Genomic DNA, 25,543 nt, shown 5'->3' on the forward strand with positions numbered 1-25,543 from the left:
AGTGAGAGGTACACCCTTCCTGTACCTTCATTTTCATTATAGTGAATTAAAATTGAGGACATTACTGGCTATTAAAAAAAAAAAAAGGATAAATGTTCTAATTTTGTGAGTACTTCACTTTGTTTTTCTTTGATTTTTTGAGTTTCAAAAGTGATATAATTAACCTGGGATGTTTGTATGATTTGGGCAGCAACAGCAACTTCAGCGGAGGTACTCCCTGATCATCACATGCTACATCTTGTGTATATTAATATCTACATAATTTTGGCATTTTATTTTTTGAAAATAAGTGATATAAAACAACAACAACCAAAAAAACCAACAACAACAAACATGGCAATCAAAAGAATGAACAAAGAGAAGAAGGTCTAGCAAGCCTACTCTTGCTCCTAGATTCCTTTAACAACAGCTCTATACACTTGTAGTTCTTGTCCTATTTAACATCAGTGGAGTTCCCTCTGCTCCCAGGAGCACTGAATACCTTGAAGGAATTAGGGGTTAGAGAGCCTAGGTTTAATATCTTTTCAGCTACCAGAAAATCTGGCCAGGTGTGTGCAAAGCTTTTTAGTGAGTATCTATTAAGTTCCAGAGTTCTGCATGTGCCAGCATGGGCTAAGGAATCCTGAAGTGCTTTGACTCCAAGTCAGCCTCTCTGAAGAGCAATGCCCAGCTGAGTAATAGTTGGAATCAATCTGAGTTTCATGTATGAGAGAGCTCACTGATACCTATTTCTGAACATGGAGCAGCGAATGTCCCTTTTGTAGACTGTGTCGATATCCAGATTCTATGTGTGTGTTTGTGTGTGAGTGTTTTACATATAGAGTATAACTTGCTGACTCATTAAATATGCTTTCTATCAGCAAACCGCAGTTGCACAGCAGCTGAGTTCACATGTGCCAACAATCAGCCCCCACTCAGGAGGTGCATTCCTCGGGCATGGATCTGTGATGGTGATGCTGACTGCAGTGATGCTCTGGATGAACATCAGAACTGCACACGAAGATCTTGCACAGCAAATGAGTTTACTTGTGATAATGGCTTGTGCATCCGAAATGCATACAGGTTTGTAGCTACTTGCGCTGCTGCAGAAAATCCTCAAAATTTGCTTGAAGTAACTTCTTTTTGCACTATTTAGTTGTAAAGTAGATTTGCATATTATAGTGAAACTCTTTGTCTGCTGTACATTCATGCATTTGTCTTAACTTGAAAATGCTCTGGAATGTTTGATGTCAATACTCCCAGTTCTCACCATTTACATTTAGTCATTTTTTTCTGTGCCTAATAACCCTAATGGATGCAGGGAATATGAGCAGTATTCACAGAATCAGACTATATATTCTGTTCCTCATTTCTGAAAGTCTTTTGTATTGGAGTCAATAATATATGACCTTTGGAAATCAGGAGAGTGAGTCTAGATATCTGCCCTGGAGATGGTGACTGCTGCCTCATGTTTGAAAAAATATTCATTCTTCTTCAGATGCGACAGGCGGAACGACTGTGGTGACACCAGTGATGAAAGGGGTTGCATCTATGAACCATGTCAGCAGCACCAGTTCACTTGCCAGAATGGGCGCTGCATTGCCAAGGCTTACATCTGTGATGGGGATAATGACTGTGGTGATGAATCCGATGAGCTGGAACACCTCTGCAGCACACCAGAAGCAACGTGCTCTCCCAATCATTTTAAATGTGACAATGGAAACTGCATTGAAATGGCTAAAGTCTGCAATAGGTTCGATGATTGCTTAGATAACAGTGATGAAAAAGGATGTGGTACGTGTAGATTTACTTGGACTGTCTTATTTCATTTAAAATGTATCAGTGGCTTAAAAAAAAAAAAGGTTAATTACAATTATCTATATATTCTGTGGTGGTATCTCAGAAGAATTACAAGAAATGTATACATATAATCTTTTTTTTTTTTTCATTAAATCATGTTAATTGTTTACTGTTTTATCAATTATCATGAGAGTTAGCCCAGATTCATATTCAGCATTTTCTGGGGAAAGCAGGGAGAAGGAGGAATATAGAGGGTAATTGGGAAGTCACTGCACTACTTTCTCTGTAAATCAGTTGCTTGAGTAGAACTTCCTTTCTTTCCTTAGGTATAAATGAATGCAATGACCCTTCAATCAGTGGATGTGATCATGACTGCACAGACACCCAGACAAGTTTCTACTGTTCTTGTCATCCTGGATACAAACTTATGTCTGATAAACGGACTTGTGATGATATTGATGAGTGCAATGAAACTCCATCAGTATGTAGCCAGATTTGTGAGAACACAGCTGGCTCCTACATCTGTAAGTGTGCCCCAGGCTATATCCGGGAGCCTGACGGAAAAAGCTGCCGGCAAAATAGTAATATCTCCCCATACCTTATTTTTAGCAACCGTTACTATCTGAGAAATCTCACAGCAGATGGCCAGTCTTACTCTCTCATTTTGCAAGGACTGAGAAATGTGGTGGCACTGGACTTTGACAGGGTGGAAAAAAGGTTGTACTGGATTGATGTGGGCAGGAAGGTCATTGAACGAATGTTCCTAAATGGAACAAATAAGGAGGCAGTGATAAGTGATGATGTGCCGAACGGGGAAGGTATCGCTGTTGACTGGGTCGGCAGGTAAGAAAATACATTTTTTATCCTTCTGAGCTACTGAGGAGATGATGTGTGAGGGAGTTTACCTTAAGGTTCTTCTACTTCATAGAATATCCCTGAAGAGCACTGAATTAGCTTTTGGATGGTGCATGCAGTATTATACAACTTCTCTGGAAATGTTTATCAGCTTCTAATACATTGCATAACATTTTTGTTTAATTGCTCTTGTATCTACTTTACTGAGGTTATATCAGAGCTATTCACTCATCAATAATAAAATAGTACATCTGACTTGGGAAAAACTTGTCAGGAAACTGTCAATGAACAGCCTAGCCAGGCAGGAAGCTGGGACATGACGTGTGACTATGGGGTAGGGATTCTGAGCTTAGGCTCTTCCTTTCCTAGCCATTGCTGGGATTGGGATTCAGGCATGAACAATAGGCTGTGACAGGGAGCTAGATCTGAATGAAGAAGTAGTAGTGAACATTAATGAACTTAAGCTCTTGTACCGACATGAAGAGCATGTTTCTTTTGCTCTTGAAAAATGTGTGTTTTCTGGACACTCCAGCCACATGATTCTGAAGGGCAGAATCAGGGTGAGGTAATTGGAAAGTAATTTGCATTGTGATTCCTTTTTATTGTCTGCCATGTGTCATAAGGTAGTTTGATTTATTTCCACAGAAACTGTCATTATGTGGTCCCTTCTCTGACAATGTTCTTGGCTGCATTCTATCACTTTTTGCTTTATTTTTCAACTGCACTGCTATCAGTGTGAAAAGTTCAAATAGCATGAACTGGAGAGGAATGCTGACTCTCCAGAATAATGAGCGTGGTTCAGAAAGTCACATTTGGAACTTACGACAGAGTGTTTTTGTGAATATGTCAATGTGATCGTTTTTATTTCATACCAGTATGTCTGTAAAGCTAATGATAATTAATGTTGCCAGCACTCCCAAGTGCTTTGTGATTGATGGAGAGGTGAGGAAGGAAAAGACTAATTTTAGCCAAAGTGGTTGTATTGCTCCTTTACTAATGCAGTTGCTGAATTAATTCAGCTACCATTAAGTCAGTTTTTGTTTAGCTGTTCCAGAAAGGCTGAAGGATGATACAATGGTAGATGAGCTGTTCTGTTCACTTTCCGTACAGGGGGAGGACTGGAGGATACCATGAGTTGAAGGTTGGGGAAGATAATTTTTGTACTCCTTGCTTTTTGGAGTTCCATAGGACTGGTGAGGGTTCTGTGGACAGAAACTTTGTTAGGCTATTTCTGGAATGACCCTGTTGCACACTGAAGCAGAAGAATCCATGCAGGGAATTTCAAAGTAGCCTACTTTAGTTTAAATTAAATAATTTAAATGTTTTGTTTTGTTGCGGGCTTTCAAAAATCAATGCATCAGCTTGCATGTTTTATTTGATTACAGCTGCGGATAATTCCTAGATGAAGTAACAGAACTGTTAAAAATTCTAATTGAGGTTTAAATAAGGTTTTCAAACAGCAATGTGTAACAGTTTTCAAAGGAGAACCTGCTAATGAGAGTAGAGCTGGCAGTGTGGAAGAGGTGGTGATTCTCTCCAACGCTTCACAGCTCCAGTCAAAATCTGTTATACTGCATGAATGCTTTTCTGCTCTTTTTTGCGATTGCCAGTAGGAGAGTAAAGAAAGAGAAGGTGGCTCAGTAATTTATAGTCATATGGCATATTATTACTCAACTGGGTAAATGCAAGTCACCAATGTCACCAATGATTGTGGATGCAGGAGCAGCAGGAGTAAAAATGGCAAATTGAACGTTGGTGTAAAGAGATGTCAGTACAGTATGTATGTTCTTCCTTTATAGTGGCTGTATTGCTTCTTGGAAGAAAAAAAAAAGAAGAAGGTGCTGTGAAGTAAAATAAACCAAATAAAGTAAATTACAGTAAATAAATTAACTCTAAAATATTTCAGAAAATTGTACTGGGTGGATGCCTACAAAGATTGTCTCTACGTCTCTGAACTTGATGGAAGATTCCGGAAAAAACTCGTGGATCGGTGTGTGGATGCGAACAACACTTTCTGCTTTCAGTACCCCAGAGCAATTGTTGTTCATCCAAAATATGGGTATGATATTTAAAGAGTGTTTTTCCTTTCTTTTTAAAATAGTCTTGCACTGTCTCTGAAAAGCTGAAATAAAAGTTTGGCCATCTGCTCTTAAATTTGTGCGGCATTAGATCTTCAATGAAGCTTACGAAAAATAGCAGCTTGCCTTTCATAAATGTATATTCTGGACTGCTAGGTATCATTGAAAGTGGAATTTTGTTGCATGCGGACAAGGAAATTTTGTTTGCAAGGCTAAAAAGGTTGGTAGATATGTGTGTAGTTTGATAGACAATGGGGCTGCTGGTTGCATTTTTTGAAGATGAATGTGATTACATGCATCCACTTGTTTGCTGTAGTAGTTAAAGTACAAAACAAATATACTAACCTCTTTCTTATTTCCCTCTATATGGTTTTGTTTTGTTGCAGGAATTGCTTTATTTGGGTGTGTCTTCTAATACTTGCTTCAGCGTATTTTTCCTGCAATCTTAACTATAAGTGTTTATTTGAACAGACATGTTTACTGGACAGACTGGGCAGATCGAGCTTATATTGGACGAGCAGGCATGGATGGCAAGGACAAGATGGTGATCATCTCTACAAAGTTAGAGTGGCCCAATGGACTCACCATAGATTACACCAATGACAAGCTCTACTGGGCAGATGCCCATCTAAATTACATTGAGTAAGTACACAGAGAAGAATAAAACAACTGAATAATTGCTCCTGCTGGATCTTAGTGGTAGCCTTTATAGATGATCTAAGCATAATGCTTCTACCTACTGACTGTAGGAAACCAGAGTCAGGAAGTAAGGAGTAGTAGGTGATGGGAATGACACATTGTCCCTGTTTTTCGTGTCTTAGGTCCCACTGGAAGTGGTCCAAAAAATTATTGAGGAATTCAGGTGAAAAGATTCAAAGTCTATGCTGGAATATGCAGTTTATCAATATCTGGGAGTACAGCCTGAACCAAGGCAGAATTGAATATAAAATCACTTTTTTGATTCTCTTGTTTCTGCCTACATGTATTGAGTTGAGCTGAAACTAAACCAGTTGTGTGCTAATAAAATGGTATACAGTTCATTAGAGGATCTCTGAAAACTTGTCGTTAATTTTATAGTCAGCATTTACAGCAGTATCCATAAATATGACATGAAATTTCCTGCTAGCATATATAGCTTTTTCCTGTTCATTGCAAAAATCTATTTTTTTTTTCTATTGTTGGAAAATGACTGCTTAGATATCGTACAAATGAATAACTAATATTCTGGTTCTTGTCAAGATGTTGAAACACTTTAAAAACAATCCTTGATGTTAATGTTTATATGTGCATTTAGGGTTAGACATAGATCCATTCTTCTTTACATCTATTCATCTAGCAACTTTTCTTAAATGCAAGTGTTAAAAATACCTATTTAAAATATATAAATTACAAGTATACATCTCTATCTCTTTATTTTTAGTATTTCATCATTTATCCCTATAGCAATGTCAGCAAAACCAAAAAATCTTATTAAAGGTATCTTATCAGATGAATCTCTAAATCAGAAAGACGTGTAAAATATAGGAATTACAGAAGGCCTGTTGTCTTAAGTGTTCTTTTATTAGTAATGTGAATGATCCAGGCCAGTCTCTTATGTGACAATAATAATTTGCTGTAAGTCAGTAAATGTGTAAAATTTCAGTTGGCTAACTGATACACTTATGTGAGAAGACTTTTACATGTCAGTGGATGTTCCTCTATTCCATTTATTCCGTTTCTTTGCCTAGAATAACCTGTTATACTTTTCTGCATGTGTTAAAAGGAATTCACTGAGGACAGTGCTCTATCGTGGGACTAAAGAAGCTGCAATTCCACCGTTGCGTGGTCCTGGTCACTGAAAATGGCCTACAATTAGCATATACAGTAAATGTAAGATATTCTATCGTTTCTCTGAATGTTTTGTGCATTTTTCTTTGTGTAGGTACTCTGACCTGGATGGATATCATCGTCACACTGTATATGATGGGACTTTACCTCATCCCTTTGCCATAACTATTTTTGAAGACACGATATATTGGACTGACTGGAACACAAGAACTGTTGAAAAGGGAAACAAATATGATGGATCAGACAGGACTGTTCTCGTGAACACCACACACAGGCCGTTTGACATCCATGTTTACCATCCATACAGACAGCCATTTGGTAAGAAAAAAGAATGAGATTTGCATTTAGAGGGCCGGCTGTTACTGAAGATTAATTGGAAGCAGTCCTGAGTACACTCAGCTTTTGCATTTGCTCAGGGAAATAAAATCCACAGAATATATGTAGTCCTCTATTTTACATATATAAGTGGTCTTTGATTAGCTGCTTAAATAGAATCAGACTAGGAGTGCATCATTTTAAATTAGTTTCTTAGAAGTCTTCACTGAATAGTATACATTTCCTGTATATGAAATCATAAATATTTCTTTCTGAGCGTCTACTTATCTAGGTTTTGCTTTTCAGCTTACTACATATAAGCTTTCAATAAAGTATTAGAGGAGTCTTTTACTGACTGAGACCTTTGTGTCCTGGGATTTGCAAAGTACAGTAATATTTTTGTTTGTTTGTTTTACCAGTTAATAATCCTTGTGGCACCAACAACGGTGGTTGTTCCCATCTTTGTCTAATAAAAGCTGGTGGTCAGGGTTATTCCTGTGAATGTCCTGACAACTTCATGATAGTCCAGTTTGGTAGTACAGCACACTGCCTTCCAATGTGCTCTAGCACCCAGTTTCTCTGTGCAGACACTGAGAGGTAAGTCCAATGTTCATCATCTTTTTCTGATGCCTTTTAAAAGATATATTATAGAATTCAGACTCTTCACAAGGGCATGAAACCAGGTATTCCTCCGGCTTTTGCTATGATTCTGTGATGTGCTAGCAAAGACAAAGCCAGGATTAGACAGCCTTACATTTTGGAAAAATATTTGTATATTCCATGTTGAAATTATTTTTTTTCTTCCTAGTATGACATTGCATGTATATTCCAGTTGAAATCATAAACCTGGACCTTTCTGTTGTTTTTTTTGTGTATCTTTTGCAATGTATCTCTTTCTGCCAAACATGTACTGTCTGTGAATGGACCAGGAAAGCCATTTAGCTGATTTGGGGGCAAAAAAAACCTTTCTCTGAGACAAGTGCGTTGGGGGGAGAGGAATGTGGCCTAAGAGCTGCTGTGTTTATGTTGTATTGCTCTGGAACCTGTGAGGCAGTTGTCCTCACTGGGTGGCATTTTGAAGCAATACTACAATGATGATCCCTAGTGAAATTCTTGTGCTGAGGTTCAGGTGAATTATTAACATGTTAAGCTGATTAAAATCTAACATGAGAGATGGTTGCCACAAATACACCTTAAAATTCAATCCTTATTAATTAATTTGCAATGAACTTACTTCTAGAGGCCTACAAGTATCATCTGTTTCTGGAGACAGTCTTCTGGCTTATTTTATTAGCATATATGCATATATGAAGCAGTAGACATGAAATTCAAGATGTCTTGGAAGTTTTGGGAAATAAGGCTGAGATGAGATTGTCTTTTGTGCTGTAAAAGGATGGTCATTTATCTGTAGAGACGCTTCCTCAACAAAGAAAACATTGTTTTCTCTTTGTTAGGTGTATTCCTATCTGGTGGAAATGTGATGGACAGAGGGACTGTCGAGATGGCTCTGATGAGCCCCCTACCTGTCCACACCGATACTGCCCTGTTGGTCAGTTCCAGTGTAACGATGGGAACTGCACAAGTCCACATTTCTTGTGCAATACCCAGTCAGATTGCCATGACAGATCAGATGAAGATCCTGTACTTTGTGGTATGTTACCAGTAATAATTTTAAGTGAGTTTTGCCAGTAGGAAACATGTAAACAATATGTATTGTTATCATCTGCTTTTTACAGATCAAGAGGTTAGGTAGGGACATGCAGGTCCTAATTCTCTAGTTTCGCACCTACTAGAGCAGTATACCACAGTGCAAAAGCAGGGTAGAGGAGAGCAAAAAAGTATAAAATGTAAATGTTTTCTATACCTTTAAGTTATTTCACTGATGTAATTTACAACCTGAGCTACTAGATACTGGAAGTAGGATCCTCTGTATTTTGTCAAGAGTAAAGCCCTGATCAATATGAGGAATATAAGCCTTCCTAATGTACAGATCAGTCCATCAGGCATGCTCATTTTTCCCATATTCTAGAATTTTGTGTGATGGGACAAATTAATTTCACACTTTACATTGCACAAAACCCAATGCACGTGGGAAGGTTGTTTTGGAGAGCTGTTTGTGATAGCAGAATTTTGGCAGTAGAGCCTAGTTATGCTTGTGGAATAATGTTATTGCCTGAAAAACCTGTCCTATTCCACATACTTACACCTAACTTAAAAAGCACATCCTTAGTCTTCTGCTTGTAAATAATGTACTTCTGGCAGTTACAAGCATAGTAAAATAAAGGAAAAAGAAAACACTGTGGTTGTATAATTGATAGTTTCATTGCTATCCATAAGCAAAGTGTTTCTAACAATGACAATTAAATGTTCATTTTACATGAGTTTCGAATAGCTACACTTTTAAGTATGGCACAGGGGATCATTTAACAAGTATAAAGTGGCAGCTGCATAACGTCACTGGTTTGATGTACCGTATACACTTAAAGTCAGTTTAGGTCTATATCATTCCTTCTGCTCATCATCATGTGTGTGGGGTTAGAATCCCTTAGTCTAGAAAATGTATGGAAATCATAATGTATTATTTCCTCTTGAAGAGTTTTTCAGTACTTGTGACATAGTAGTAGGGTAGTGTCCGGTGAAACATAGAAAGTCTAGAAGCTTTGTATGAAGTCCTATTTTCATAGACCTTCAGATCTCGCCCAGTTCACTGATACAACTAACTTTAGCATAACAAGCTTTACCCCTGGGGACAGAGGATGTACATTTATAGGTTATGGAACTGTTATCAGCACAGTCTTCTATGTTTTCTGGCGTGTTCATTCATGCTCAGAGGGACAGGCGTATCAGGCAGTGTGCGTCTAAGTTGATAGTACAGCCAGAACCAGAATGTCTCATAACTCCTCTAGTAAGTAACTGGGAACCCCTGTCTCAATCGTATTTAAGTGCTGGATTTAGTCCTCTCTTCTTTAGGAGCAGGTAGTATCTGCCTCATTCCTAGAGGAATGTAGAGCCTTAGTGAGCCTAACTGAATGCCTGTGGGATATGTGCCATGTGGCATTAGAAATCTGTACCTCAACTGGTCAAGTAAATGCTAATGTTTTAGACTTTTACTGACTTTTTCTTCCAATTTGTGGTATAGACATGATAAGTGCCCAACTGACCTAAGGCTGCTGCAGCAGACTATTCCTGTAAATTTCAGCATCCTAATAGCCAATTTATATTCTTCCAGCTAATCACCAATGTGAAACCCATCAGTGGCAATGTGCCAATAAACGATGTATCCCAGAAGCCTGGCAGTGTGACAGAGAGGATGACTGTGGTGACAACTCGGATGAAGATAGTACTCACTGTGCAAGTAGGACCTGTCCCCCAGGCCAATTTAAGTGTGACAATGGCCGCTGCATCCCAGGATCCTGGAAGTGTGACGTGGATGATGATTGTGGCGACAACTCTGATGAGCCGTTCCACGAATGTAGTAAGCATTTAGCTGGAGGAAGCTACCTAAACTATGGTGCACTGAATGCAAAGCAAACTGCATTACTTAATTTATCTGAGGATGAAAATTTATTGGAAAGGAATTTTTTCTGCAAGTTGCTAATATGCAGTAAACAGTATTAGGAAATGTAGATTCTGTGTGGATAATGCACTGCTTTCTCATTCTTGAAGGTGAAGAAGCTTGCTTATGCTGGCTGGCTTATCAAGACTGACAGTGTCTCACTCTGACCTCCTTGAATCTAGCAGTTTCATGTGCTTGGTCCCTAAAAATATTCTGTGAACAAGATTATATGCATATATGATCTATTGCTTGTGTGGAAGCAGGGAATGCCAGTTCATCATTTTTTACCTTAGAGTATGACATAGGGCATCCTTTTTACAAAAACAAAGTTTTGTTTCTTGAAGCTGTAGTTTCTGCAGATGATAGGCACATGATTTAGAAACAAAAATTACAAGCAGAACAAATGCAAAACACCGTCTAGCCTACACTTACCAGTGGTGCTTTCCAACGTGCAACATGTGTCTTTGAGTCACCGGTCATCTGGAAGAGCTTTGAACCAAGCTTTTCCATATGAGGACAAGTTGCCTTCCCTTGCTTCTGGTTTTGGGGCTTCTGTTGGCACCATTTCCAGCACTAAATAGTCAGGGAAAACCACATTGAACGTGTTTTGAATCTGTCATGGGTTTCTAGTATATGCTGAATACAAGCAGCATGGATTGGAAAACGTACCACAAAATGTATATTTTACTGTCTCTTTTACAACACTGAAAATAGCAGATAATTCTTTTTAGTAGAAGGAACTGACTAAATTTTGACAGATTTTGAAAGTCAAAATAGCAATAAGCATGGTTTTTCTTGACAATTGCCTCTTGTATTTCAGTGGGTCCTGCTTATCGGTGTGACAACCACACGCAGTTCAGCTGTAGAACCAACTACCGTTGCATACCACTATGGGCAGTGTGCAATGGGAATAATGACTGCAGGGACAACAGCGATGAACAAGGCTGTGGTATGTCTGAAGAAGGAGGTCATTTCAACGTAATTTTGTACCAAAAACATTTATTCAAGTTATAAACATCTTGAGTTTGCAAAAGTCTTTTCAGTAATAATGTACCTGGGATTTTTTTTATTTTATGTCAGTTAATTATCCTGGCAGTTATTTGTCTTCAGGAGAACCTCTATGTGTAGTGATTCATTGTGCAGCTCATGTTTGGGAAATATTTTGCTTGAGCTGAATCATTATAGACTATTAAAACTGTCACTGTGTTCTACATTTACTTACCTCTTGTACTGCCGAAACCATCAGTATGGGAAGTATGATGGTACTTTCCCTGACTCTTACATTTATGTTGAAACCTCTCATACGCTTTTACACAAAGCTTAGAGGACATCTCATCACTACATCAGAACCAGAAAAGACTCAAAAGTGTTAACACTCTGTGAGGGCAGGATGCCTTGTAATTTTTCTTCTCTGCATGTAGAATTGTAAAAATGTATGTCACCAAAACCGTGCTCCTTTAGTCAGAAAATAAATGCTTTTCTTTTCTAGGGTTCTTTATTAGTAGGCTAATACAATCCATTCATTTTAGTAGTCATTAACTCAAGTTACTCTTTTCTGGATGGAGCGGTTGCTCCTGTGAAAGCAGGATAGAGGGTGGGATTTATTAGGACCACTCGTTCTGGAATAGTGGCACTGTAAAGATTGATCCGTGTTTTCCTTTGATAGCATGAAGTTTATTTCTTTGTGTCTCCATCTCAGTTCTATATAGTTATTTCAGCTGTTTCTTAATCACTCTTCTAGTACTTAGTCCAGTTTTTGTCACATAAATCTCTGTCTACTTCTGTGTGCATTATATCTTATTCAAAGACTATGCTAATGTGTGCTGGTCTTATGTTTTGTTGGCAAACCGTGTACACTGCAGAGGAGATGACTTGCAGTCCGTCTGGAGATTTCCGTTGTGACAATCATCGGTGTATCCCACTGCGCTGGAGATGTGATGGAGATAATGACTGTGGAGATCAGTCTGATGAGCGCAACTGCAGTGAGTTCTTTTTTGACTGTCATGTTCAGCTTTTGACTTAACTATCCTATTTCTTATGAGAATGGGGCAGACAGATCTCAACAGCAATCATTTGGTGCTTTTTTGTACAGCTGTTTCTTTGCTGGCTATCACAGTGATGTTGCAAGGCAGCATTTTTGATATGTAAAAACACTGATAAATCCAGTCATTACAACAAAACAAATTCCTGTTTTCCAGTAGGAAGTGACATTTGAATTCTGCCCTGTGTGCAGACGTAGGATTATATAGTTTCTAAAGCAATGAACCTGGATTTTCCCCGAACTGGAATAAAAATTACTTCTGTGGTAAAACAAATACTTTTTCCTTGTCAAGAAGAGACATAGATTGTTGAACAAAATGCCAAGAGTATATGGGGACAGGCTTTTAAAATATTCAGTTTTAATGATTATATAACATTATCAGCTTCTGTCTGGTTTAATGAGACAGGTGTGGATGTTTAAATCTACAGATGGGAAACTTTACACATTTGCACTTTCATTTTAAATTAAGGTCCTCGTGAATGTACAGAAAGTGAATACCGTTGTGACAATTTGCACTGCATTCCTTCCCGCTGGGTCTGTGATCATGATGATGACTGTGAAGACAATTCAGATGAACGTGACTGTGGTGTGTATTGTCTGGATGTGACCTTTTACATGTTCAGACTTTTGTTTCTAAAGCAATAACTTTTTCTGCAAAATGATCTTTTATGGGAAGCATCTTTAATGGAGTAATATTGACTGGGTCACCAAAAGTAGCAGATAATATTTTAATCATCTGGGATGTTGCCGTTTCCCATCGGATGATCTCAAAAAATAAACACTGTATGGATTTGAATGAGGAGACGTTTCAACAGTTATTTCTGAATCTTTTCAGAGCTAAGAACCTGCCACCCTGGTTATTTCCAGTGTAATAGTGGACACTGTGTTGCAGAGCGCTTCAGATGTGATGGAAATGCAGACTGCCTTGATTTCTCTGATGAAACAACTTGTCGTGAGTTTCAAGCTTTGCAATTGGTGTTCATTGAGCTCACTTCCAGAAAGACTTGCACTTTTCTGTCTCTTTAAGTGAGATTGCGATGACTCCATAGAGGTACTGAATTTTGCAACACTCAGTGATGTCAGTAAAAATTGAGGAGTGTAATGTTTTGAATCGTTTTTTTAATATATGAATGGGTTGCCTTCTCTTACATTAATTGTAAACACAATCATAATACTAGGAAATTAATATGTTTACACAGTCCAGCAAAAGACAGATGTATGATTGAATCAAAATTTTTGACTATTCCCACTCATGTTGCAAGATCCACAGCTTCCAGTCATACTGTATTCTAAAAAGGTTCTGTAATGGAATGGGTTTTTATAATACTCAAAAGAGTGTATAGAGTTTAGTAAAGTAGCAGTGAAGCAAATGAAATTAAATACTTTTCTGTTTTCATCTTCCTTTTATGTATTGACCTACTGTGAAGAAATGTCCTGGAATTTGCATTGTGATAGTTAATCTCTCAAAATTGTGTTCACACAATATTTGGCTTTTCTTAAGGGGAGGAAAATGTGTATGAGAAGCCACTGAAAGGGCAAAGATAAGTTTTACTTATGTGGATTAGGACTGTCATGTGTTTTTTCTTTGATCTAGTTCAGTTTTTCACAGATGTAACAGATTTTTTTTTTAAACCTATATCTAGGTACTTTATAGGTACTTGGGTCATTCAGGTTTGGTGCCAGTGACATTATTTACCTTTTTTACTTATCTAGTGGTAACAGCTTCAAGCAACGTTTGCTAAATTTGTGACAGTTTATTTTCAGAAGCTTCTGGGAATGAAATTTATGTTTCAGTATTCACCTGAACCTGAATTATTAAGTTGTGGCTTCCAATAAGTACTTAGTCCTTGCAGGCTGTTGTTGCTGTAGATCTTTGCAGATGCATACTGCATCTCTTACTATGGAGAGAAGAGTATTTAAAAAAAATTATATATATATATATATATAGAACCAACCTGAGTCTTTTTCAGGGAAAACAGGGAAAAAACAAAACAAAATTTTCATTTAATATTTTTTTTTTCAGCAACACGATATCCTAATGGTACATACTGTCCACCCATGTTGTTCGAATGTAAAAACCATGTCTGTATCCAGCCATACTGGAAATGTGATGGTGACAATGACTGTGGAGATGACTCTGACGAAGAACTTCACCTTTGCTGTAAGAGAGAAAATTTGTATTAAAATGAAAAAAAAAGCATAATATAATGTATAATTATAATAAAGAGAAGAAATAGAAAATAAAATTTAAATATTTTCATTTCAGTAGAGATTCTCACCGACTACTTTCAGGACGGGTGCTGAGAACTTTGCTTCATATGCAAGTTCACTTCATCCTCCTATAGTATGTTTCTCATTGCAGATGTTAATATATGTGGGAGAGCTATATCAAAGAGCTAAGGACAATACTTTATGTTTTCAAGTGGAATGTTTAAAATAAGAGCATCAGTTGCATTTAAAGATATAATTCAGATAATTTATATTCTCAAAGGTGAGCCTTTAAAGCTGTCTGTAGTGTCGGAACATCTTTGTTACAAGATAAAACTGATCTGGATAACTCATGACTCAATGGCATGAAGTATCAGTGTGATTGACTTGATCTCTGTGGTTTCAGTGGATATTGTTTGTGAATCTCCGTTCCGTTTCCGATGTGAAAACAATCGCTGTGTATATAGTCATGAGCTGTGCAACCAGGAAGATGACTGTGGAGATGGAAGTGATGAAAAAGAAGAACACTGTATGTATACATAAAATTTAGCAGCAAATAGGAGATTTGGTAATTGTGACGTGTCTAATAATACTGAAGGCCTTCAGAAATGTCAAAATCAAACAAAAGTATATGAAAACTAAAGTTCAATATAAAATAATTTAAACTTTAATTATTGGTGCTATGTGTTCACAGGTCTCCATGTAAGTAGCAAAAATAAGCAATGATTCGTGTGAAAAATGTATGGTTTTCAAAATTGAATTGTGTTTTATTATGAACACTAACAGCTAAATTGTGTCTACTTACTATGATGTCCGAAATAAGAAAGAAAAAATTGTTTGGCTGTATCATAAATAAGGATTGGATGGATATTGGATGTTTAAAAAAAAACAGATAAATGGGTACTTCTGAATTCATGGCACTGTTATGTACATAGTAAGAGTCAAGGGACAAATCCTGCAGAAGCTCTGTTAATATTCAATAGGATTTTGCCCGTAGATATCTGAGGTAGTTCTTACTGACTGTGTTGATTTTTATATTATATAGTTTTATCATATTTTTGATTACTTATTAAGCAACCAAAAAAAGCTAGTGTATTTGCTGGTTTTATTGCAAAATTTTCTTAAATTAGTATTTTACTTATAACTCAATCTCTTGAAGTCTGCAGCAGGTGTGTATAGTATAGAGTTAAAGGGTATTAATTACTTTGCACTATTATAAAAAAAAAAAAAAGTTCAATCTACTATTAACAGGAAGTTTCTAACTTTCATTTCATGGAGGTGGAAGGGCTTCTTCACTTCACTGGGGTGTGACTAGAAGTCAGGAGGCGTTGCTTAGCTTTATGATACACTTCCAATGTCACTCTAGTCATTATTTTACCACATTGCATCAGCTTCCCCATTAGCAATATGTAATAGTGTTGTCTGTTGGTACTGTGTAACTGAAGTTGTGATAGAGGAATGTTTCTCTTCTCAACTGTAGGTAGAGAACCGACCCCAAGACCTTGTACAACTGAAGAATTCAAGTGCAGTAATGGAAATTGTATTCCTCTACATTATGTCTGTGACAATTATGACGACTGTGGAGACCATTTTGATGAAATGGGCTGCAGTAAGTAACAACATTAATTGAATAAAAAATGATAATGCTATTGAAATAAACATTTCTGAGAGCGATAACAATACATGTTTCTGCGTGGATAGCATAGTCAGACATATTAGTTTTTAATTACCCCATGCTGGGATTATCTGGTTAGCCATGACAATGTAATTTTTTTTCTTTCTTTGGGTGAAAAGCCCTAAGAAATTAAGTGCTCTGAACAGTCTTTTTTAGGCTCATAGCATTTATGCATCACAAAAAAAAGGTTTGATCTTGTTTTTAATCTTGTTCTGAGAAGTGTTGCATTATGGAGGCAAGAACAACCAAATAGTTAAATTGGAATTGCCATAGGCCAACCTACAGAAGTATTCATGGGCAGATCCTGAACCCACAGAAGTTGTTCCAGCCCTGTTGAAATCAAAAATATATTGAGATGCTTCTATTGTCCTCTTTACAGACAGAACACAGAAGTCTATAGGGACAGCCATTACTCAAGCTGAGGGTCCTCTGAGTTCCTCTGTGCATGCACAACTTTTATTAATTATGCCTCATGAATCTACTAACAGCCATTTAAATGCAAAAACTTTGACTTGAACTTTGAGGCAAGAGACTATTCTGATGAAATCTGAAAAAAATAAAAACCCAACTCTCTATACATTCATATAAAGAGAGTTATAGAGTAGTAATATGACCATATACTTGCAATTTTAGTTCGCTTCAATGGCTTCAGGTGAAAGTGTGCCAAATAATACACTAGTGAATTACAATCCAGCATGCTTGCAAAGCACAAATAACTTGTGATCCTATAGTGCAGTCCCTTCTTAAGTAGCTGTATCACTTACTATCCCTGATGGTCTTTAGGTAATATAACCTAATGCAATAACTTGATGAAAATATAAGAAGGATCTGAAACGATGCAAATCAGATGCCTAGCAGTCAGCATTCTACCGTTTGTGAATAGATATAAATGTAGGTCAGATGATAACGTTCCCAGTCTTACCAATATCAAAAACCTGAGATGTTGAGAGAAAAGCTCTGTGTGTGTGTATGTATCTACACAATGAATTTATGCTTCTACATATATATGAAATTGAGGTGTTTAAAATTAATTAGGACTGGGATGTATATGTTATAAAGGAGATAATGACCTTAATATGTAATGCTTTTGTCATACATTTCTATCTTTTCTCATGCTGTCAATAAACCATATGTTATTTCTTTATTTCTTTCCTACTTAGATACAATCTGAATTTTGAAGGACTTTGTATATATGTAGAGTAAGTCAGAATCAATATAATTTTATGTGTTGAGAAGAGTGTAATTTTCTATTTGATACAGAATACCTCACGTACCTTTTCTGTTATAGGCATTTCTTTAAAGGGCAGTGTATTTGGTGCAATGACCTGTATTGACTTCACTAGGCTTTTGATTAGGTACTGGATGAGTATGTTGTCATCTTTTCTAATTTCCAGATATAAGTAATATGTGGTCTGTGGCATGTATGGCAGCAGTTGAGAACACTTTTTGTTTAGGTAATGAGAAAGGACTGGGTAAGAAAGAAGTTGCTTGGCAAAGGTAGGAGTTAGTCATGCGTCTTAGTTTCTGCAGTTGCTGCAGATTCTCTTAAGGGAGATGAGTTGGATGTTTATGGCTGTTACTCTGACCCTGTTCACCTACTTCTATAGTGAAACTACTCTTAGTTGGAAGTTCTTTTGACTGACCTTTACCACCCAGTTTTAGTTTGCCTTAGAGAAAGGATGTTCACATTAATTGGATTTCACTTAGGAAAAAAACAGAAGGAAAACTAACATTATCCATTGAAAATGCTTTTCAAATAGACAATAATGATCAAAATTACAACCTCCTTATCACTTAATTATCACTTATCACATTTTTTTAATGGTTATAATTGTCTAATTCCTACCTTTTTCAGATACTGGAACAGAACGAACCTGTGCTGAAAATATCTGTGAACATAACTGTACCAACTTGAATGAAGGAGGCTTTATCTGTTCCTGTAGACCAGGGTACAAGGCCAGTGAGATTAACCGAAACTCCTGTGATGGTATTTTCATTCTTCTAAACATCTTCTCACTGATCAGTGTTCAGTGACCTGTCACTTCATCATTCTAATATGTCTACTCACTCCTACATTATAACAGGATGTTTGTACATTTACCACATGCTTCTTAAACCATTTTGCTGAATCATGTTTTCTAACATGTAGGCGTCATTCAGTAAAGAGGTGGCTCCACAGTTCATTTTTTTTAGGCTTTTGTTAGCTGTGGGTATACATTCTTGCTTTTTGGTATATAGGTGTAGTTGTATCTTTGCAATTTGAAGGATGAAAACTTGCTATTATTTTTCCTTATTAATAGAAAACTTACTGAAGGTTACACTTTCATTTGGTTCTGTTTCAGAACAGAAAAGTAAAAAAAAACAAACTTTAGTAGAGGTTTATTGTGCCATGCTTTTTCTTGCTTATATGCAGATAAAATATGGAGGAGTTTACTCAAAGGCTGTTGGTAGTGATTATGCAGTATAGTGTGGTTGTGGTTACCATTTCAGTATATTTTGACAAGATCACTTCTGTTTGTTGCTCCCAGATCTTGTGGACAGTTTGTGTGGCTTTAAACACAATCAAAGGGCATTCCTCCCTGTCCTTCCGGTTTCTTAGGGACTAGGTATCTGTGTTTCAACATTTCAACAAGGGTTGCTCTTGCATCTTATTGTAGTCATGCCTCATCTTTTGTCTTTCCTTGGTGATTTAACACAAAAATACACAATGAAAAATATGTCTCTTAAAAGCAATCTGTTGAACATAAGCTATACAGTTGTTAGCAATTTATAGTTAAGACTTATGTTAAATAAGTGATTAGAAGTTCTTTTAGAAAACTAAGGCTGATTTTAAAAATAATTTATTATCACAGATCTTTTAGCTTATGTGGGGAAGGGATAAGCTAATGCTTCATGGAGTAAAGATGGCCAGGATGTGGAAGGAGAGCTTAAACTCTAGGTATCTTTTCTCTGCTTATGTGTAGATATCAATGAATGTGAGATCTTCGGAACATGCACCCAAGACTGTAAAAATTCCAAAGGAAGCTATGAATGTTTCTGTGCAGATGGCTTCAGATCTGTGGGTGATCAACAAGGGAAGCAGTGTGCAGCTAATGGTATGTTAACTGACAGCAAGATTGATCACTACCTGTAACGAGCAAGTGTTGTACAGCAACTTAATGAATACAATCATCTCTTTTTATGGAAGGGGATAATGAAAACCAAACTTTATTCTGTAGCATAATATTATGTGTGTTTTCCACTCATTCCATAATCAGGAAGAGAAATGCTTATCTCTGCTTCCAGTTGTAAATATTAAAAATAATATTTTGGTTTGGATCACCACCTTTCTTTCACCTGAAATTTTCTCTAAAACAAAAGTCTGCTTATCCTGTGGATGTCAGCAGAAGGAAATTAATGCTGCCTATTCCTGAAGTTTAGGTTTTTGCAACAAAAGAATTAATCAGAAGAAAGTTGCATTAAACTGGTACAAATCAAAGGCACTTTGATGACAGGTTGCTTATTCCTTATTCATGGACTGATGCACACAAACAGAAGGACTTTGGCTCATATTTAACTTCAATCATTAGTTTTTTTGACATACCTCAGTGCAGTGACTACAGTGTGTGACAGCCATTGAATAGGTAGATAGTTGATTCAGAAGATAATTATAGTTGAGTAGTAATAATACAGAGCTGAAGAAAAAATTGACAACACGGTAGTATTATATGAAAGACTGAAACAACATCATATTTACAAAATTACTTACACTGTAGCAGCTTTCAGAGATGCATGGTAGCAATATGGTACCTGGGTTTCTGCTTGGCAACTTCTTTATGTGCTGGTGTCTCAGATCTAGTTCTTTGAAATTATTCTTCATAGGTTTTATTCAGGAATCACCTAGATATTCTAGACATGTAGATATTTTCATGGCTCTGTGATATAAGATATCATGATTGTAGCTCATAACATTGTGAAATTGCTTGTGCCTGAAGTTCTGTCTATGCCCAGAACCGTATCACTCTTTGTAGTACAAGCTCACAGCACTTACAAATGAGGGCTTTCTTTGCCTGTGTCTGCTGTGGGCCTGATAATCAGGTGTTTTCAGAAGACACAGAGAATATCAGGTCTTTTTCTTTATTGGTAAAGCTGCCCATTTCTGCAGTGAATTGTGTGCTTATTAGAGAATGGAGTCACTTCCCTTATTGTTCCATAGTTGTGCATGTCTTAGGGGGAAAAGGATCTGTATTCAGATAAACACTTAATAGACTGAGGTTTATTAGTTGGAAAAGGCACTGGTAAATGAGGTATTCTTTGCCCAGGTGAATACCTTTTCACTTCTTACGGGTTTTGTGAAGATGTCCATGACTCCCAGCTGGACTTTGTCATTGACAAAAGGGCTGTACAGTTGCATGTTCTCACCAACAGTGAGCCAGCTGGGACTACTACTCCCACTTGAGTGGGAATAGTACTGTACTTGAGTATAACTCAAATTATTAGAGTACTGAGGCTAACCTCAAATTAACCTGTGGTCATGTAGGAGAGCGTTCTTCTGACTATAGATACATTGGGTAGAAGAAATGAGACAGTTCTTGGATCAAGATACTGGCAATTTTTTTGTAGTTACCAAAATCATTCCCCATTTGGTAAGGTGCTTAAGCTGAGCTGCACTGTGTGTAGCTGCATTCCATTTTTGAAACGTGACGTGTCAGTATGCCAACACTGTGATGTTCAAGAATTTTTAAGGATTTTTGCCTTAGTGATTATGGCTGCACAAAGTCTGTGGTGAAAAGGACAATACTGTTTTCATTGGTAAGCACGTCCAGTGTTTTTAATGAATTTTCCAAATTTATTTATTTATTTTTTAACTAAAAAAAAAAATACATTAAAGCTCTGAAGCTTTAGGGGTGGCCCTCTGTCCTTTCTGCCGCTTACTCAGTGAGAACCTGTGAAAACACGAGTTTAGTTTTAAATGTAAATGACTTTTATCTGTTGTTTTTTTTTCCTAAAAATACAAGGAAGTAAAGTTCATTATCATTTCCTAGGTAATCCTCCATTGTTACTGCTGCCAGATAATGTGCGGATTCGAAGATACAATATCTCATCAGAACAGTACTCTGACTATATCGATAACCAGGAGCGCATCCAAGCTCTGGATTATGACTGGGACCCTGAAGGAATAGGCCTGAGTGAGTATATGTAGAACATGAGTACTCAGCCGTACAGTTGTTTGTTTGAAAAGACACATTTCGGTAGCATAGGTATTTAATTTATGTTGGAAATCAAAATCGAACTAGATTAACTGGCCGTGTCTTGGCTGAATGTGCCCATCCTCTCTACTTGATTCTTCAGCATCAGTGTGGTTCATTTTAATACTTTGCTTTGGTGTAGCTAGTTTTTATTCTGTTTTTCCTTTTGTTTTGATATGAGTTCAGCTGTGGAATTGTTGCTCTTTAGGATTATGCAATAGTAGAGGATTGCTATGAACAAACCCCTTTCTTCTCTTCTGTTTTTGCCAATCCCCAAACCTTGATTCAAGTCTTGAAAGAACTGATCTAAACTCAAAATCCTGTGCAAAGGGTTCAAAGCTAAAATCATCTTCTCTTGAAAAATGTAACACATTTCTTGATGATCTAGGCCAAGATGTTTTTAGATGTGCTTCTTAACTATGATAAATGGCTTTAAAATATGTGCAGTAACACAATGTAATTAATGCAGAATATTCTGTTTTTTATGAATTTAAAAATTGAACTAGTCTCTTGACATAAAAGGCTCAGAAAGATTAGGATTTTCAAAATATGAGGAATGACTAAACATTAAAAATGATCCTTGATTTATTTTTTAAGGTATTGTGTACTTCAGCATTCTGGGGCAGGGTTCTCAGTTTGGAGCCATCAAACGTGCCTATCTGCCCACATTTGACAGCAGTAGAAACAATCCTACAAAGGAAGTTGATTTGAATCTCAGATACATAGTTAATCCTGATGGGTTGGCTGTTGACTGGGTTGGGAGGTAAGTGCACTGAGAAGCTAGAAAAATGTTGTAGACTGAATATGTCAAGGGTTTGATCAGGCAGTGCAAAATCCATTTTTTTCCTTATGGATTCTCTCTGTCTCAACATATTTGGTCTCAAAATACCTGAATAAATAAATGAATAAAAATTGGTAGTTCAAAAGCCTGTAGTAAGTTCTGTTTGCCCAGACAGCAGTTAATAGGCCAAGGGCATGTTGCTGACCGCACCATCTATTCTCTGAGGAAATATACATTACTCCACAGCTGGCAGATCAGTTGTATGTCAGTTAGGTGATAATATGCTGGCCTTCATGTCAGAAGGATTCTAGAGTCAGTCTTCTGAATGTGGTTCACAAATTCTGGATGTTCCTGATGATGTTGTCAATAGGGTGAGGAAGAATGGCGTGCAGATCATTGTAAAGCATGACTCTTCTGGAAAACTGAAAGCTAAAAGAAGGAGCTTAGGCATCTGCTTCCCCTGTATTACATAGTTATCAACTATAATTAGTAATGTTTATATTTTATATCCTTAGAGTATGACTGGAAGATGCCTAAGATCTGGATTGTAGCTAGGTGGCACTTAATGCTGAATTGTGATGATGGCAAAAAAGATTTTTTTTGTAATGCTTCAAGTATATGAGTAGGCAAAGATTGGAAAAAGACTTCTGTTTCCAGTTCAGGGCCTGATACACAGTTTCTGTCACTGAGATTCCTTGTGTTAGGTGATGTATGCTATGTTAGGTGATGAGTTCTACAAAATAGTTAGAGAGTTGCTCATAAAGTATGTCATGCTGATTTCTAGAGCAGAATAAAGCCAGTCTGGCAGGCTGAAGCTATTCGCTAGCCTGAAAAATTCTGCCACTCATGACAAGTGGAAAGTAACGTCTTCTAGCATTATTTATTTATTTATTTAAGAACTGTGTAATAAAGCCTGGGCTAACCTCCAGCTTCAAGTTATTTTGCTGTTAGCTTTGTGAACTGCAGGACATCTGAAAACTGAATGTCTCTGGGGGTGGGAGGGAGTGTCTGAATTTCAATTCACAAATATAAATAAATTCTATCAAATGTATTTGAAATCTGTAACATAAAGAATTGAGGACATATATCACCAGCACCATGGTGAGGCTAGCATCTTCAGTACTGCAAACAATGGTATACTGATTCCAGGGCAATTTTGATAGTTTTATTTATTTTTTAAAATCAATTTTAAGTGTCTGCACATGATATAAAAACTGATACAGGTGTTTTGAGGCACTTAGTTCTTCTGCCTATCTGCAAAACAGAAACTGTAGTATTATCTCACATTCCCAAGACACCTAGGGGATAACTTATTCCATCAGAAGGCAGTGTGTGATTAGTGAGTAGATATTACTGAGTGAGTTACGTGTATTATGTAAGTTGAAAAAAATATAGGCAAGATGATAAAGATAAGCTAAGTCCAAAGAAGAATGGACCAAGTGCCCTATCTGTAAGGACTAAAAGCATTTTCATCTTACATGGTAACTATTCATTAACAACTCTGTGAGAAGACAAAAATCTAGAAAGAAGCTGTGGACGTATAAATTGGATAGCTTCAAAGTTGCCCCATAAACTGCATGGTAGATAAGTTTTTATTTGTAATGAACTTGATTGTTACCTGGAAAACTGAATCTGTAAAGATGCTTATTAGCCTTCTCTGGTGCTTAAAAGTAACAATGAAAGTTCTCAGCATCGCTTCAGTGATGGTTATTTGACAGGGAACAGAGGCAGCTACAGAAACTTCCACAGAGGAGAAAACTAGAGAGCCTGTGGATCATATCTCCTAAACTCCTATATCTAGGAATTGGATGTTCCAGACTGAAAAAGTTCAGATGTAATCAATTCTGTTTCATTTTATTAATTTTGTTTGGTTTTGATGTAGCTTTTTTTTGAAGATTTTTTTATTCCTCTCCCATGTATAAGCTATTTACTTTTGGAATGTTCTGTTTTGTTTAATTCAGACATCTTTACTGGACTGATTCAGGGACTAATCGTATAGAGGTGGCAAAATTAGATGGACGGTACAGAAAATGGCTTATCTTTTCTCTACTGGATCAACCAGCAGCTATTGCCGTCAATCCAAAAAGTGGGTAAGTACTACAGGACTTCTCAGAATTATTTTCAATGCCATTCAGTACCAAAACCCCACAATGGTAAACTTTACAGGAGAGAGTATGGGAGTGCTTTCCTGATCAAATTCAGGGTTTTCCTCTTACTCATGTCAGGAAAATTGTATACATGAGAACATATTTTAGGTTTATATTTTGTATAGGCGCTTGCATTGGTGATGACACTAAGTAGGCCAAATAAAAATCTCCTTTCTGTAAGACTGTGTGCCCACCAAATTTCTCTGTTACAACTGAAATAGGGAAATTGATGGCAACCTCTCTTTACTGGCTCCAAGTAGTACAGAAATACCCACTTTCAGTGGAAAACAGTGTAAATGTGCTGGTACATTCAACAGCTGTGCTTGCTCCATCTTGTATTAAATGATGGATCACAGGATGTTGTTGTATGTGCATCTCATGGCTGCAGTGAAGCAGCACGGTTTCTTGAAGTCACTTGGGCTCTGCAGCTTTTTCGTGACTCATGAATGCCCAGAGTAGTCAGTTGTTTTTCTTCCACTGAGAATGAGAAATTGCCATTGAAACCACTCTCTTTCCACATAAGGTCACAAGTTGCAAACATTCTTCTTTGGTATTTATCTTCTGTCTTTGAAACATGCTTATTCAGTTAACTCAGCATGACTTTGCTAATCTCACCTGCAAAACATCAACTGCTGAGCAATGTTATGTTCCACAACTAACCTGTTCCATGAATCTTCAGTGGATGATTGTGGCAACCAAATTCTGAATTACGCTAAATTGTGGTTGCGTCCTTTCAGGTTCATGTATTGGACTGACTGGGGAAGACAGCCAAAAATAGAACGTGCCTGGATGGACGGACAGCAAAGACAAACTTTGATCTCTGAAGACCTTGGCTGGCCAACAGGTCTTTCTATTGATTATTTGAACAACGATAGGATCTATTGGAGTGATTCTAAAGAAAATATTATTGAATCCATGAGACCTGATGGGACAGACAGAACCGTAGTATTACATGGAGGTAAGAATTTACTGTGGAATCCATGTAGTAGTAACCAAAGTATGTGCTAACAAGCACTTGGTTTTCATGTGCGAAATTAGATTTTCAAGAGCTTT

The 25,543-nt window shown here is 37.1% G+C and overlaps 1 protein-coding gene across 1 annotated transcript in view; it reads left to right on the forward strand.

Annotated features, from left to right (window-relative positions):
* The window catches only part of LRP2 (LDL receptor related protein 2), a gene marked incomplete at its 5' end in the record, with an annotated part of 115,999 nt that overhangs the window by 78,710 nt on the left and 11,746 nt on the right, over positions 1-25,543 (forward strand). The window contains 22 exon segments of the mRNA XM_082762990.1: positions 861-1,062; positions 1,478-1,773; positions 2,106-2,622; positions 4,541-4,693; positions 5,184-5,354; positions 6,634-6,857; positions 7,274-7,451; positions 8,309-8,505; positions 10,084-10,329; positions 11,231-11,359; positions 12,273-12,392; positions 12,921-13,037; positions 13,287-13,403; positions 14,475-14,612; positions 15,066-15,188; positions 16,140-16,268; positions 18,190-18,321; positions 19,298-19,429; positions 21,359-21,502; positions 22,160-22,325; positions 24,305-24,433; positions 25,228-25,448. Coding sequence (XP_082619116.1) covers positions 861-1,062; positions 1,478-1,773; positions 2,106-2,622; positions 4,541-4,693; positions 5,184-5,354; positions 6,634-6,857; positions 7,274-7,451; positions 8,309-8,505; positions 10,084-10,329; positions 11,231-11,359; positions 12,273-12,392; positions 12,921-13,037; positions 13,287-13,403; positions 14,475-14,612; positions 15,066-15,188; positions 16,140-16,268; positions 18,190-18,321; positions 19,298-19,429; positions 21,359-21,502; positions 22,160-22,325; positions 24,305-24,433; positions 25,228-25,448 — 3,981 coding nt within the window.

Source organism: Aythya marila (genome assembly GCF_965140915.1).
Source record: "Aythya marila genome assembly, chromosome: 6".
NCBI lineage: Eukaryota > Metazoa > Chordata > Aves > Anseriformes > Anatidae > Aythya > Aythya marila.